Raw genomic sequence first — 14,067 nt, 5'->3', positions numbered from 1 at the left:
CCCTACTCTGAACTCCCTGGCCAGCTTATCAGACAAAAATTGGATGTTTGTAAATGTTCCAAGAGTGAGCCAGTGCTGTTTTGCATGCAGGGTCAGAACAGAGTGAGAGACACAGACACAGCAGGAGCTCCAGATGGACAGGTACCATGATGACGGCCTGCTGGTTGGCGATGGTCTGCTGCTGCTGGGCCAGAACAGCCTGCTGGGCATCTGCAGGGCACAAACACAGTCAGACACACTGTCAAAATCTACACAAGCAACCAGGACTTCAATTTACAATATCACTTTGAGCTTTGGGATGACAAGATTATTAGTTTAATCAATAATCATTATTTTCAGAAGCAAAAATACGTCATTTAAATTAAATCTTTCTGCTGAAGAAAATATAACGTAAACGCTACATTAGGTCAAGCTAATTTTAATTTATCATTTGGTTTCATTCATTTCATAAAGTTGGTCACATGATACTGTATTAAATAGTAAGAAAAAAGATTCAAAGTTGATTTATCATGCTGTCAATAAATCTTTTTTTTTTCCATTAATCTCAACACTATAAAATTATATTGCAACAGAAAAAAAACAAAATGTGGCTGTTTGCTTGTATAAAAAATAGAGCCTACAGTGGTCGTACACATAGCACTAGTTTTTTTATATGTGTACGACCACTGTAGGCTGATTTTATTGAGCAAAAGTGTATTAAAAAACAAACATTTTTGATGAGCCTCTTGACAGGTCTGCCCCATAACTTGATGGTATCGCAGACAAGGCTGCACCTGGTATTAAGTATGAGTGAAAGAATAATACACAAAACATTAAATGTACCTTTAGATACTGAATAGGGTGTACTCTTTCATGAGCTTGCATCTATTGTATGTATGTACCGTGTCACGTGTTACTATATGTTACATGTTTATTACATGTAATTTCCGTGATAATTACATGTGTACATCTGCCTCAGAGTATATTGGGTTGTGTACACTGTATGTCTACTAAGGATAAGCAAGATCTGGTAACACAAGACATTGCAAGATCAAGATTATCGTCATTCTAGAGTCGCCAGTCTGCAGTTAGCTAAGGATACAATATTCTTAGTAATAATGGAATGAAACCCTTGCTTTAACTAAAAATAATGCATATGAAAATGATTTTATCTTAAAGGATATAAAAAGTAAAATAAAGAGAAAAAAAATGAGCAAAATGTCTAAATCTAGTCATAGACTGCTTTGTCGTACAATTTGTTTGGTTTCACCCCAGTTTCTAATTATGTGCACATATAAATGGAAGTAACCCTAAAATATTTGATTACATTCAGGTATTTAAGAATGAATTTTTTGATTGTTGTCTTAACCAAAAGGATGCCAGTTCAAATCACTAAAAAATCTCCAAAACAATCACATCAACATAAGTATTATTAATGTTGTCATTTTAGTTCTTGCGCATCTCTTTTTTTTTACACTGGATTCCCTCCTCAGATTGTTCTCACCAGGAGTAACAGGTGCCACCGTTGCCACCGGAGGCAGCATTACACCTCCCACCGGCAGCACTCGCACAGCTGTGGACACACGCACATGTTAGCTATCTCTAGACAGACAACACAACACAATCGCTGTTTCACTGTCTGACCTCCAGGGGGCAGTGAGGGGCCACCTGTTTCACCCCCTCCAACACCTCCAGCTCCTCGCATCCTGCTCGCCAGCCCCGCCGCAGACTCCTCCTGTCACACACAATTTCAGTGCATTCATTTTTAAAAGTTTACATTTCTTAGGAGTAAAGAGGCCTATTTGGACAAGACTGGTTTTACCTAGGGTCCCCCTGGTAAACTAATAATTACAAATGCCATCTGTTTCTAGACCAGTGCAAATTGCTCATGTCTGTAAAAAGGTCTGTAAAAATTCCCACGAATTTAACCTCCTGTAATTCGGCAAACTCAGAGGTCCTCAGGTAATTTTAGTCTGGTGTGACTGCTCATGTCTGTAAACGGCCCTGTTTTCATCTGTGCATTGAAGCTAATAGTGATTGCAAATGTCTCTATGGCCTATTTTAAGTCCAGTACAAGCTAAGTACAAACTAAATTACTAATATTAATTCACCACAGACCATACTGTAATCTAGTTATGTTTCTTTACTTTTTAAAAACATAAACAAACACATGACCTGGAAGTACAACCTTCATAGCAACTACTGACCAGGAGCATGGAGCCTCTATGGAGAAGTTTGGGTGCTTTTGGTGCAAAGTTTGTAAAGTCTGGATGGAAGGGGCCGTAAGGCATGAACAGACTGAAAGAGAGAGACTACAGCTGTTTCATAAGAAATATGACTGTGTGCATGTCATTCTGATTGGTGAGTGCATAAATATGGTAGGAAACATGTGCAAGTGCAGCATGCTAAAAACAAACTGAAAATAAAACAATGGTGACATTCGGTGTTTATCAGTCCACCATTTCCAGAATAAAGTCCAAAAATAGGTGGTCCAAAAAGGCTCTATAGTGACATTCCTTATGCCGTACAAATGGACACAAAGAACACAAAAGTCGGGGGGTAATTTCAATCAGACATTTTTTTTCTTTAAACAGGTCCTTGAAACAGGATAAAACATAGGACACCAGTGATGGGGAGATAAATGACATGTCAGCATCTCCAGAACAACCAATGATCCTGTTAGTGGTTGGTTGACAAGTCAAGTCAACCAACCACAGATCCAGGGCACTCCTAAGGCGCAGGTCCTAACACCAACCTGTAAATAGTTATGTAGCCCTATAGTTAAATAGATATAGTTATGCTTGAGCCCCACAGAAACAAGATATTTACTGATAGAAATCCAATTATTCCACAAGCATTATTTTCACACTAGGCTTCATTAGGATTTAATGTTAGAATTCTAGGGAAGTCAGAAAAACAAAACAAAATTTAAAAAAATAAGTGAATGAAAAATGCAAATAGAGGTGCTTTGATAATACACGAGTAGTCAGCACAATTTAAATCCAAGCCATTATTACCATCATTAATCATTAATTATCACTGTGACCGTTGTCCTTATTATTATTAAATACATTAATAAAATACAAATATTTGTCTTTTACTTAGGGTTCAAATTTCCTAAATCCTAAATAAATATAATAGTAATAATTGTACTACTAATTGCAATAACAATTGGTCTTAATAATGCTATTACATATTGTATATAATACTATTGTAGTCAGAGATGCCTTGTGGTAGACAGGCAACCCATAGGCTTGTCTCATTAAGTCTTTTATTAGCCCGAGTGTCAGTTCCCAGTAAGCAGATCTGCATGTTACCTCGATGATCTGGTGGCAGTGGCTGTTGTGGTAACTGGGTAATGTAATAGTTGGCTGGGCAGGTGAGGTCTGTCCAACACATCTGATACATGCTAATTCCTGTCACTTACATCCGATAGCACACTGAACCGCACTGTGTATATACACCAGCTCAAGGTAACAGCAGCTCAAAATGAGACAGCTATCTGCATCTTACTATATTATATGTGTTTATCATCTGCAAACCAGGAAGTAGTGTGTTCTAATAGAGCAGTGGTTGTCAAAGGGGGTCCGGTAATAAAAAATATATATTACTATTTTTATATTTTATTTTTCAAGTGCCATATACTAGTAGTATCATAAAGGAATAGATTTAAATCACTATTAATTCAATTCAATTTAAATAAAATGTATGTTGAATATAACACAAAAAACAAACCCACAGGTGGTTTTCTCAAGGTAAAGTTTTACTGTGGGTCTTTGAGTTATGCAAAGAAATGGCAGTTTTTAAGAAAGCATAAACCTGACCACACGCAGTTTTTCACTGATCCAGAGTGTAGCTAAATTGGCGTATCTTGAAGACGTCTTCAATACTCCTCAACCTCTCCATCCAAAGAGAGCACACATCTTAACGTTAGTTTAAAAAAAAAAATCTCTGCATGAATCTTTTCATGAAGAAAACAGACCTCTGTGTAAGGAGGATACAAGACAGAATAATGGACATATTCCCCCAACTAAGTGAATGTGTTCATACTGAGAACTTGTCTGTGGATATTGTGTGAACTGTCACCTCACGTCACTGCAAAAGCATCCCAGCTCGTACTTTTCCCATGTGAATATTGATGCCTGGGACTGGGTGTGCGATCCCTTTGCACGTGGATTAATAGCAAACAGCCTTACAAATAAGGCAGAAGAACAACTGCTAAAAGTATCCTGTGATAGGACACTGAGAGCCAAATTCCTACAAGGTGAGTCCTACTAACTTTTGGCTCTCTCACACACAAAACTATCCTGAACTGACAGCTAAAACTGTGCAAATATTGCTACACTTCCTTACCACCTACTTATGCACGTCATCCTTTTTCACCTTGACTGCAATGAAGAAAAAATACAGGGCATATTTGCATGTAGAAGATCTGAGGGTTTACTTGTCCTCAATTGCTCCAAAAATCAAGAGTCTGCGTAGCCGGAGGCAGACTCATCCATCTCATTCATTTTGTGAGATTTATTTGATTTGACATCTTTGATAAAGTCTGGGAAATAATATAAGCTGTGTTTGGGTTAATATGTCAACATGGTACCCATGCAAACTCCACTATACTAAGTTTTTAAATTGTTTTTGTAGCAATGAAGCCTGTAATAAAAAAAGCAAGATAAGTTTAAAGCCATTACATGGAACATTCCAAGGATAGCAATCACATAGAAACAAGCAGGTGCTGAACTCTATACTTCAAAATGCAAAAACACTGACATATTAGTTTATTTAAAATTGTTTGCAGAAGTTCAAAGTTATTCCTCAGTTACCTTATGAATTCATAACATCTTAAATATTCACCACAATGACTTTATAAGCATGTTTCACAGTTTGGTTGCTGAATTTAATTGACCCCATTAGCTATCAGCTATTCTTCCTGGATGTTTTTTAGGTTGATGGGGAAAACCAGAATGCCCAGAGCAAACCCACGCAAACACGGGGAGAACATGCAAACTCCACACAGAAAGGCCTGGGCGACCCGGGGATCGAACCCAGAACCTTCTTGGTGTGAGGGATGAGTGCTTGCCACTCAGCCTCTGTGCCACCTACCTTTCAAAAGCTTTTTTATATTTTTGCTGTCACCATAATGCTAACTGCTGCTTATAAAATAGATCTGTACTAGCATAAAACAAATTTTGCTAAACTACACAGAAAATAATCAAGTACAGTCACTTTAAAACAACAAACCAAGAGGAATCGCTTGGTACAAGAGTATGTGAACTTACTACAGTCGCGTCGTCCAGTACAGGGTCAAACAGACTGTCCAGGTATCGGTCCATCCCCCTCTGTGGCTCCATATCTGTACAGGCACCAGGCACATTACATTACAACAAAGCAACACAGTACTCTCTGGGTCTCCCCACTGTGTTTAAATATTGTTTAAAGCCAATATGCCCCAATGTTTGATGTTTGCATTTTCTCTAATAATAATAATAATAATAATAATGATAATAATGTCTTTACTTTACCATGACCAACTTCAGAGTTTGGAATAATGGAAGATATGACATCATCTTTCTTATCAAATCCACCACCCAGGAGGCTTCTGGAAAAACATCCGAAGCAAAATTTAGAGAGAAATATCATGCAAAAAGTGTTATTATTGTTTTCCCTTCTCATTAACTCACTCAAAGTTGTTATTCATGCATGTTGGAGTAAAGTAACCTCCTTCATTCAAGATGCCAACAGGGGCTGTGCAGCCATTTTGCCATCCCCACCCCCACCGTTGCCATAGTTATTGCCAATTTTAATACTACATGCTTTGACAAAATTTTACGTGTGGGTCTGAACGGTATTATATCTTCCCAAAAGAGTAATTGACAGGTGGTTAAAGCAATCAGAAAAACACATGGTCTGTTTCTGTCAGACATACATAGCAGCTTGCATGTAAGAAACTGAAAAAAAAAAAAAAAAACCACAGAATACTAAGAAATGATGAGGATTACTGCAGAATCTGCAGAATGGTGGTTTGTCACGCTCTATAGTTCGAACAGAATACAGAAAGGATTGGCTGATCAGTCAAGGAAAGCAATCCTTAAAATGTTTCATATCGCAAGAAGCTGAAATACACGAACGTATGACATTTAAGCCAATATTATGATAAAAAAATTGCTAAAAATGGGTTTTGAATCACAGGTGAAGTGTGCAGATTTCAAAAACTTTGTCTAACATACTACCTTTGAAACCTTCCATGCATGAACCACTCCTGGACAAATGAGGGATTAAACCGACTGATCTGAAGTAAAAATGTGACTTGGGCCTTCACGTTCTCCTCCCTGTATACTGTGCAAAGTTCCAGCAGTGAGTGTACTTACATGCTGGCGTTGGCCCTGACGCGGCTGGGGTTCTGAGCTGAGATGATAAAGTAGCTGTTGTGTTTGGGGAAGTCCGCAGGCAGCTCCAGGTCCGATAGCAGATCCAGGACGTAGTCTGAACCCTCCAGCTCTACCCACTGAGCAGGCTCTTTCAGCAACACGGACCAGCCCTGGCGACCCTCACTCACTCCTCTGCACACATACATGTTGTGTAGGGACATTACATTGACTTACATTCATTTCCTGGAGACTGATCCTAACCTTAACAATAAAAGCAACTTGCCTAACTTTAAAGTAGACCTATTGTGCAAAACCTTTTACAGTTTTTAACCATGTTATAGTTGTTTAGTTGCTAATCTTTATACTCTTGCATTTTAAGATGTCATTGTTCCAATCAAACACTGTTTTAAATTGCATTATTGCATTAAAAAATCTACTTCAGTAAAAGTATAAAAGTACTTTTACTTAAGTAGAGTACTCATTAAAAAATTTACTTAAAGAGTAATTGTAAAAATATTTCATGCAAATTTTGAGATCTTATAAAGGTTCAGATGTGGTGATTTTAATAAAGATTTGTGCTCAATCTTTTTTAAATTTGTATATTTTTGATGAACATGTTAAAAATGAACCTTCAGGCGTTTCAGTAGGTCTCAAACTATAATAAAAAATACTTTTAAGCTCTGTTCAAAAGTACAAATACCTGCGCTCAACTGTAGTAAACTCAAAGTAAAAAGTATCCACTTTAAAATGTGCTTAAGTAAAGTACAGTACTCTTACTTTGTTACATTCCACCCCTGCATTACGGCAACATCAGCTCCCACTGGGCACCTCCGGTTTCTAACATGAAAGCCAATGGACTAATTTCTTTTATGAAGTAGTTTAAGATGAATATTGTGACTTAAAATGTCCAAATGATAACAGAATGATCCGTGGGTGTCATAGATTACAACTATAGAGCAGACACAAACACAACATGTCTTCTTTACAGAGTTAGGTTGTAAATATCATAGTTTTACAACTATCAAGTGGCATGTAAAGTTATTTTTGTGAGAGCAGACTGTCTCCAAACCTTGGCTTACTCAAACACACTACTACCATTTCAGATCAATGTAGTTTAAAAGTCACCTGTGTGTGAGGATATCTTTGGCCATCTCTTCTCCAGTCGTCCAGGAGTGTAAGGGGCACAGGAAGGACATACCTGAAGAACACACACGTGAAAAACTTTATAAGTGAGACAGCTTTAAATCCATCAAAGATAACCATCTAAAATTGTAATGAGAGAAAGAAACTACAAAAAAACAGGGCTTTTGTTTTGACAAATGACAACTGCTTGACCACAAAAGAGTGACATCAGAAAACATCAAACCATTTGCTATTTTTCTTGCTACTTATTTAGAATATATTATAACCATTTATATATTTTACTCTTTGCTATTATAATATATTGTGATGCGTGAGCTATTGAGTCCAAGTAATTTCCTCTAAGCCTATCATCACAGCACTGTTTTAAGTAGATTACCCTATTAACGCAAGTGAAAATAGAATACGTGTCTACAAAAATGTCAGTTATTTTATGTCCTATTAAATGAATGGGATTGAATATTAATATCTATATCTATATCTATATATCTATAGTCAATGTGTTTTCTGTTTTATATTAATTCTGTGCTTTAGATACATGTGAAATTAAAGGTGCATTGTGTAACCTTTCTGGTGGAGGGTCCGTCAAATGCTTTTCTCCGAAGATGTTATTGCTTTGTCTGGAATGTTTCACAGTATGGTATTAAGTCAATCAGAATGCCTGTTTTTATGTATTTTGGAGCTATACAACCACCTGCACCTTTGAGATAATAATAATGTTTTTTGTTTTTGTTTTTAGATTACTTGCTTCTCCCTGCTGCCCATCTCTTTTAGTTCGAATTAAGTTTAAAGCTAATGCCATTCTTGTTTAGACCTGGCCATGTCCTGTTTAAGTCCTAGTTAGTTGAAGAACTGGTTAAGTTCTGGCCACATCCAAGTCTGCTTTTGACACTTGCCAGTGAAGTACTGTAATCTTGTTTGTTATTGTTTAGACCCTGCCCAGGGACTACAGGTGGAAATTAACACTGGTGCTACAACCTGGTAGAATGCATTTCTCCTCTTAAGGTTAATGTATATCACGCACTGTCCCTGTCTCAATAAATAAATAAATAAATAAATAAATAAATAAATAAATAAATAAACCCAATTTAGTTTGTTCCAAAGGGTCATTTGAAACGCTAAACCTAAATAATGAATTTGCTGACTATTAAACACTTGTGGGGGCTGGTGCTTTACACTTTAGCCAACACTTGGAGACAGACACTGACGGACATGCTCTCACACTCTCATTAATTACCTATGGGCACTTTGAATTCAGCTTCACCTGACTCTCACCCCAGGAAAAGATGTTGTAAGCTATTGGATGACTATCTATTTTTTTTTATGTTGCATGAACCTGTCAGGCTGATGCGGTATGTCTTTAGTCCCATAAAATGCAATACCTGTGACATACAAAGTAGATAATCTATCTTCAGATGCCTGCTCAACTTAAAAGTTCATTTAAAATAGTTTGCAGTCATTCTTCACTTACATTATGCATTCCAAGCACCCTGCTCATTTATTGCAAAGCATTTATAAGTACTTTTCACAACTCTTAGAGACCAGAGCTGAGTTTTGAGTTTTGTGTGACGGTAAAGCTAACAACAACTAGCATGCTAACACACACGTCACACGTCACACAGTGCCTAATGGATAATAAAACACTTTATATTAGATACAGACAGCATGCATCTGACTTATTTTGACCTCAAGAGCTACTTACAATATCTGTACTGAGGCAAGACACTTTTTGCTCAGATACATGGAAAAAACAAGGACTGGGCCTTTAAAAACATTTTTGCTCAGAAAGAGTTGTGATACTGGGAGGGGCCGCCGAAGAACATGCTAATGGCTCTTACTTCTCGAGTTATGACAGGATAAATATCTCAGTAGAAACACTGAAGACCTTATTTTCTATGGGGAAAAACTCAAAATGCATTCTTTAACAAGAATAAAGTTGGTACCATCAAAACAATGCACATGCAGGACAGTGTGGGCTTTCTTGCGATTGGCAGTCCATTCCAGCAGACAGGGGGGGTAGGTCCTAACATACTCCGGCCCCCCCAGCGTGAGGCGCTGTAGAGCCTGGAGAAGGCGATGCTGGCACACACAGCCGAAGCCTTCTAGGCCATAGTCCGAGACAAACCTGCAACAACCGGCAAAGCTCAGGTTAGAAATTCTTTTTTATGACAAATACAGTGAAGGTTTTTACATTGTCTAACTTACTGCACAACCAAGTGAGTAATAACTTTGGACCACTGTAAACCATTTGAAATTAACTAGTTCTGTTTTTCACGTTTTCACTAAAAAACAGGTACCAAGTCAATGTCTTACTTGAGCAGGTACTTGGCCAGTCTTTGAGAAGGGAGGAAGGCAGAGAGGCAGGAGGAGAGAAGCAGCCAGCCCCGCTCTGAGTTCAAAGCATTGGGATTCCTCCAAACCTTTAAATAAACAAACACAACATTACGTCACCAGTGCATGTAGCATATATCTGTTTTGCATGGTCCCACATGGGTTTCTGCAGCTGATACAAAATGCTAAATTTGATATCTGGTCTTAAACTAAATCAATATTAATATTTTAAAAGCTATAGCAAGGCCTGAAAATTATCTGTCATTTTAAAAAGACACGTCTGATGCACTGAGGATAAACTGGGAATAACACATGAGTACACAGACTGGAGCAGTGCAAAATAAAAACATATCCAGCACTGATAATGATATAAAGTTAGATGTTTGTGCTTCCCTTTTTCGAATGAAAACAGCTGTAAACAGCTGGAGCTCACCTGATTGATGACCTGTGCTAGAATTTCGTCTCGGAGGCTAGGGTGGGCCAATCCTCTCTGGATGATGTAATTTCCAAACAGATTCTCCTGAGCTCCGTTGAGGTTAGGGTCACCCATGAACCTTAAAATCTGAGAAAATAATGAAAGAAATGGCATTAAACTGATGTGAAATAATTCATATCTGACCATTAAATTGAATTTTGAGATTGTGTAATTATTCTAATACTATTTGATATTACTTAGCATGTTCAATTACATGAATGCAAAATACAATACGATGTGTCCATGTTTAGTTTCTTGCCATAAGGATACTGCATAAGTTGACACTGGAATACTTGTTTTGCTCTGCATTGTGCAGTCCTTTCATGCACATAAAAGATTAAACATGTAATAATAATAATAATAATAATAATACACTGGATTTTACATGATTTATGCTGTCTCACAGTGGCACCTGGTATTCCCAGTGGTCTGGTCATCCATATAAATAATGACCAGGCCCAACCCTGAGATCGGGCATTGACAAGGGGCAGAAATAAATGGTCAAAGTGGTAAGGTCACAGTCTAATCTGAAAGAATATTGCACAACACTTACCAGAATGAAAATATTAACAGCTCCATACTTCAGCTCATCGTCCAATCTCAGCAGGGAGTTTTCAAGAGGTGCAGTCAGCATCCCAAACAATGGATCCTGTCAGTAACATGGTATACAATAGCAGGCACATTACATTTATCTTAGCAGATTGATTGACACAGTAAAAAATGGCACTGAATAACTGTTGCCAGGACTGAAGTGAATCATGTGATGTGTGGTACCCTGAAGATGGCGCGGACGTAGTGAGTCATGAGGTAGTTGTTGATGTCCAGAGGCAGAGTGAGCTGAGGCTCCACCTGGACTGTGGGAGCCTGGACCACGGCCAGGCAGTCCGAATGCAGCTCTGTACCCCCTACACACACAGATACACACACAGGTAAGGACTCGCTTGGCAAAAGTTCAAATTTAAAAATAAGTCCAGTCCATGCTAAAAGACTGCAGAGCAAGAGCTCTGCCCTACAACAGCACAAAGTAAACTGTAGAACACAGCCAATAATTTGTGTATGGTTCTTAATGTTGCCAAAAAATAACAATAACTTTACTGCATAGTTTTATTTATTGTGTAGAAAAAAAATTGTAGTGCACAACATAAAGCAGGGTCTCACTGAAAGTGCTTCACAGAACAAGAAAGGACTAAAACTATAACACTGCAATGCAATTAAAAATAGCGTAGTTTTGTTTGGGCATTCTTTTTTACTACTCCACCAGGCTGTTGTTCACATTGCAGCTGTACTTATGTACGCATAAATTGGTATTTTGCACTTTAGAAAAGGGATCATTGAAAAAATAAAGACAAATGGCAAATGTGGCTGTTATGTTTATTATTATGAGCATAAACTCAGTATAGTGACCCTTCTATAACACCGTGAGCGAATACTTTGTAAAGCACCTTGAGTAGAGCATCTGCAAATGTGGATAAGTAAATATTTATATTAGAAAGCTATTATTGCTCCTTCTCATATACTGAAACTAGTATCTGATTTTTGATACATTTGACACTAATCAATACTAAAAAAAAATTGAACTAAAAAAGTCACATTCACAGAACCTTTCCTGAATATCTTTAGAATGAGCTGTATCAGAACAAGTATAAGAGCACATAAGCTAGTATACACCCATGGACCACTATGGAACCTAACTGGACCACTGAGGGATATAAGGCAACATGGTAATTTAAGAGAAAGTACTTTGATTTAATGTTAAACATTTTGGGTGTACCTGAGGCAGTCTGGAGTAGTGCTGCCAACTCTGCAGGGATGGGCAAAGTAGTCACGTTCACCACCTCCCTGTTAATGCGATCCTACACATACACACACATCAGAGGTATTCTTAAATAACATCATCAGCAAAGTGTGTACTCCAACAACTGCATGTGTCAAGTTTCTGTAAGGGAAGTCACATATGTCAAGGTGATTAAGAAACATTATTAGGCCTACCAAAAGATATCTGATCACATGTTAAGATATCTGAGACAAAGGTGAGGGAGGGTTAAACTCACTAATTGCTGAACTGAACAAGCTGTCCTGGAATATTTAATTTAAGCATTTTAAAGAGCCCATATTACGCTATTTTCTGATCTGTTATAATATTGTTTCCTCATCACAAACATACGTGGAGTTGTGTTTTGTTTCATTCACACATGTCTAACACACAAAAGTTCTTCTTCTCTCAAATGGAAAACACTGTTACACCTTGTGAAATCATATGGTAATACAAAAAGTGCTCCACTTTTTTTTTTTTTTTTTTTTTTCATGCAGCTTCATTATAATTATTTAAGATGACTTCAGCCATGGAACTGCCAATCTCTACTGAACTAAACTACTGCTTCATGACATCAAGGTGGAACAGTGCATTTTGAGCTTTCAGATGTAGTCAGCCTAATAAAAAAGGCTAAATCAAACACGTGTGCATGCTCCTCTGTGTTTGCATACAATTTCACTAGAATCATTTGGATCTCGGGCCTCGAATTGCCAATCTCTAATGAACTAAAGGTAAATAGTAGCTGTTAACTTCAAAACTACCACTCCATGATATCACTTGGAGATATAGACAGAGTAATAAAAAGGTTAAGTCAAACATGTGAATGAAACAAAACACAACTCCAGGTCTGTTTTCAATGAGGAAACAAAATTATAACATGGCTTAAAGATCAAAAGAGTAAATTGTGTGTAATATAGGACCTTAAAACAATGAGGCTCAGTACTCACCTCCTCTGCTTGTCTTGCAGGCTCCACGACTGTCTGACAGAAAGACATAAAATAGACATCACCCTTCAGCACAGTGGATGAACACATAGGTGTAGCAGAGGTGCACACATACCCTCATATAGCGCTGGCGATTCAGGATGAGCAAACACATGGAACGCAGCTTTATCAGGTTCTTCCTCCTTTGGGCAAACTTTTTCCTGTTTTACAAATGGAGTTTGAGATATGAGACTCACATAAACTATATAATGAAAAAATAGGTTGTTAAGATGATACTGGATAGATTGAAAGCAACATTTATTTTCTATTAGAGTTCAGGATACCACAGTAAATACCAGGCAGCATTGTGAGCATTGACTATTTGAGGTCCTGCATTAGTCTTGACTCAGAATCACCATTGAAAGGTTGATATTTTCAAAACAGATGAACAGAAGATTTTCCCATACACAGAGATTATAGGGCCCATATTACGCTATTTTTTGATCTGCTATAATGTTTCCACATCACAAACATACCTGGAGTTCTGTTTTGTTTCATTCACACATCATTAACACATAAAAACTGCATATTTAGGCTGACTTCTTCTCTCTAACAAAAAAACATTTGATGTCATGTGGTAATACACATGAATAATTACAGGAAGTGCTCCTCTGTGTCTGAGTACACCTGGATGATCTCTGCTTCTGGAATTGTCCATTTCTGTTAAAAGGTTAACTTGAAACCTACCACTACATGACATCACAAGGTGGAACAGAGCATTTTGAGCTTTTGAGATGTAGAAAGACTATAATAAAAGGTTATGTAACATGTGTTAATGAAACAGTGTTTTTACTTTTGATGAGGTAACAGCATTACATAACATGGCTTAAAGCTCACAAGAATAAAATGGAAACAGAAAACTGTTATGGCCGTATGTTTACATAAATATGCAACAAATTATTTTATTACCTACATTTAGTTATTATTTTAAATAAAGTTAATATTTAAAATAAATAATTATTTTAAGTAAACAAATAAATT

At 37.3% G+C, this 14,067-nt stretch overlaps 1 protein-coding gene across 1 annotated transcript in view; it reads right to left on the bottom strand.

The window, feature by feature from the left end:
* The window catches only part of LOC129410308 (unconventional myosin-XV-like), a 96,975-nt gene that overhangs the window by 36,011 nt on the left and 46,897 nt on the right, over positions 1 to 14,067 (bottom strand). The window contains 15 exon segments of the mRNA XM_055158024.1: positions 146 to 210; positions 1,484 to 1,552; positions 1,624 to 1,714; positions 5,256 to 5,329; positions 5,499 to 5,575; positions 6,345 to 6,536; positions 7,470 to 7,542; positions 9,428 to 9,609; positions 9,798 to 9,904; positions 10,249 to 10,377; positions 10,844 to 10,939; positions 11,065 to 11,195; positions 12,062 to 12,143; positions 13,051 to 13,143; positions 13,145 to 13,247. Of these exon segments, the coding sequence (XP_055013999.1) occupies positions 146 to 210; positions 1,484 to 1,552; positions 1,624 to 1,714; positions 5,256 to 5,329; positions 5,499 to 5,575; positions 6,345 to 6,536; positions 7,470 to 7,542; positions 9,428 to 9,609; positions 9,798 to 9,904; positions 10,249 to 10,377; positions 10,844 to 10,939; positions 11,065 to 11,195; positions 12,062 to 12,143; positions 13,051 to 13,143; positions 13,145 to 13,247 (1,564 nt within the window).

This window comes from Boleophthalmus pectinirostris, unplaced genomic scaffold (genome assembly GCF_026225935.1).
Source record: "Boleophthalmus pectinirostris isolate CB_2022bp ecotype Guang Dong unplaced genomic scaffold, ASM2622593v1 HiC_scaffold_22, whole genome shotgun sequence".
Classification (NCBI taxonomy): Eukaryota; Metazoa; Chordata; class Actinopteri; order Gobiiformes; family Gobiidae; genus Boleophthalmus; species Boleophthalmus pectinirostris.
Note: the sequence above shows the minus strand (reverse complement) of the source record. Positions and strands in the feature narration are given on the sequence as shown.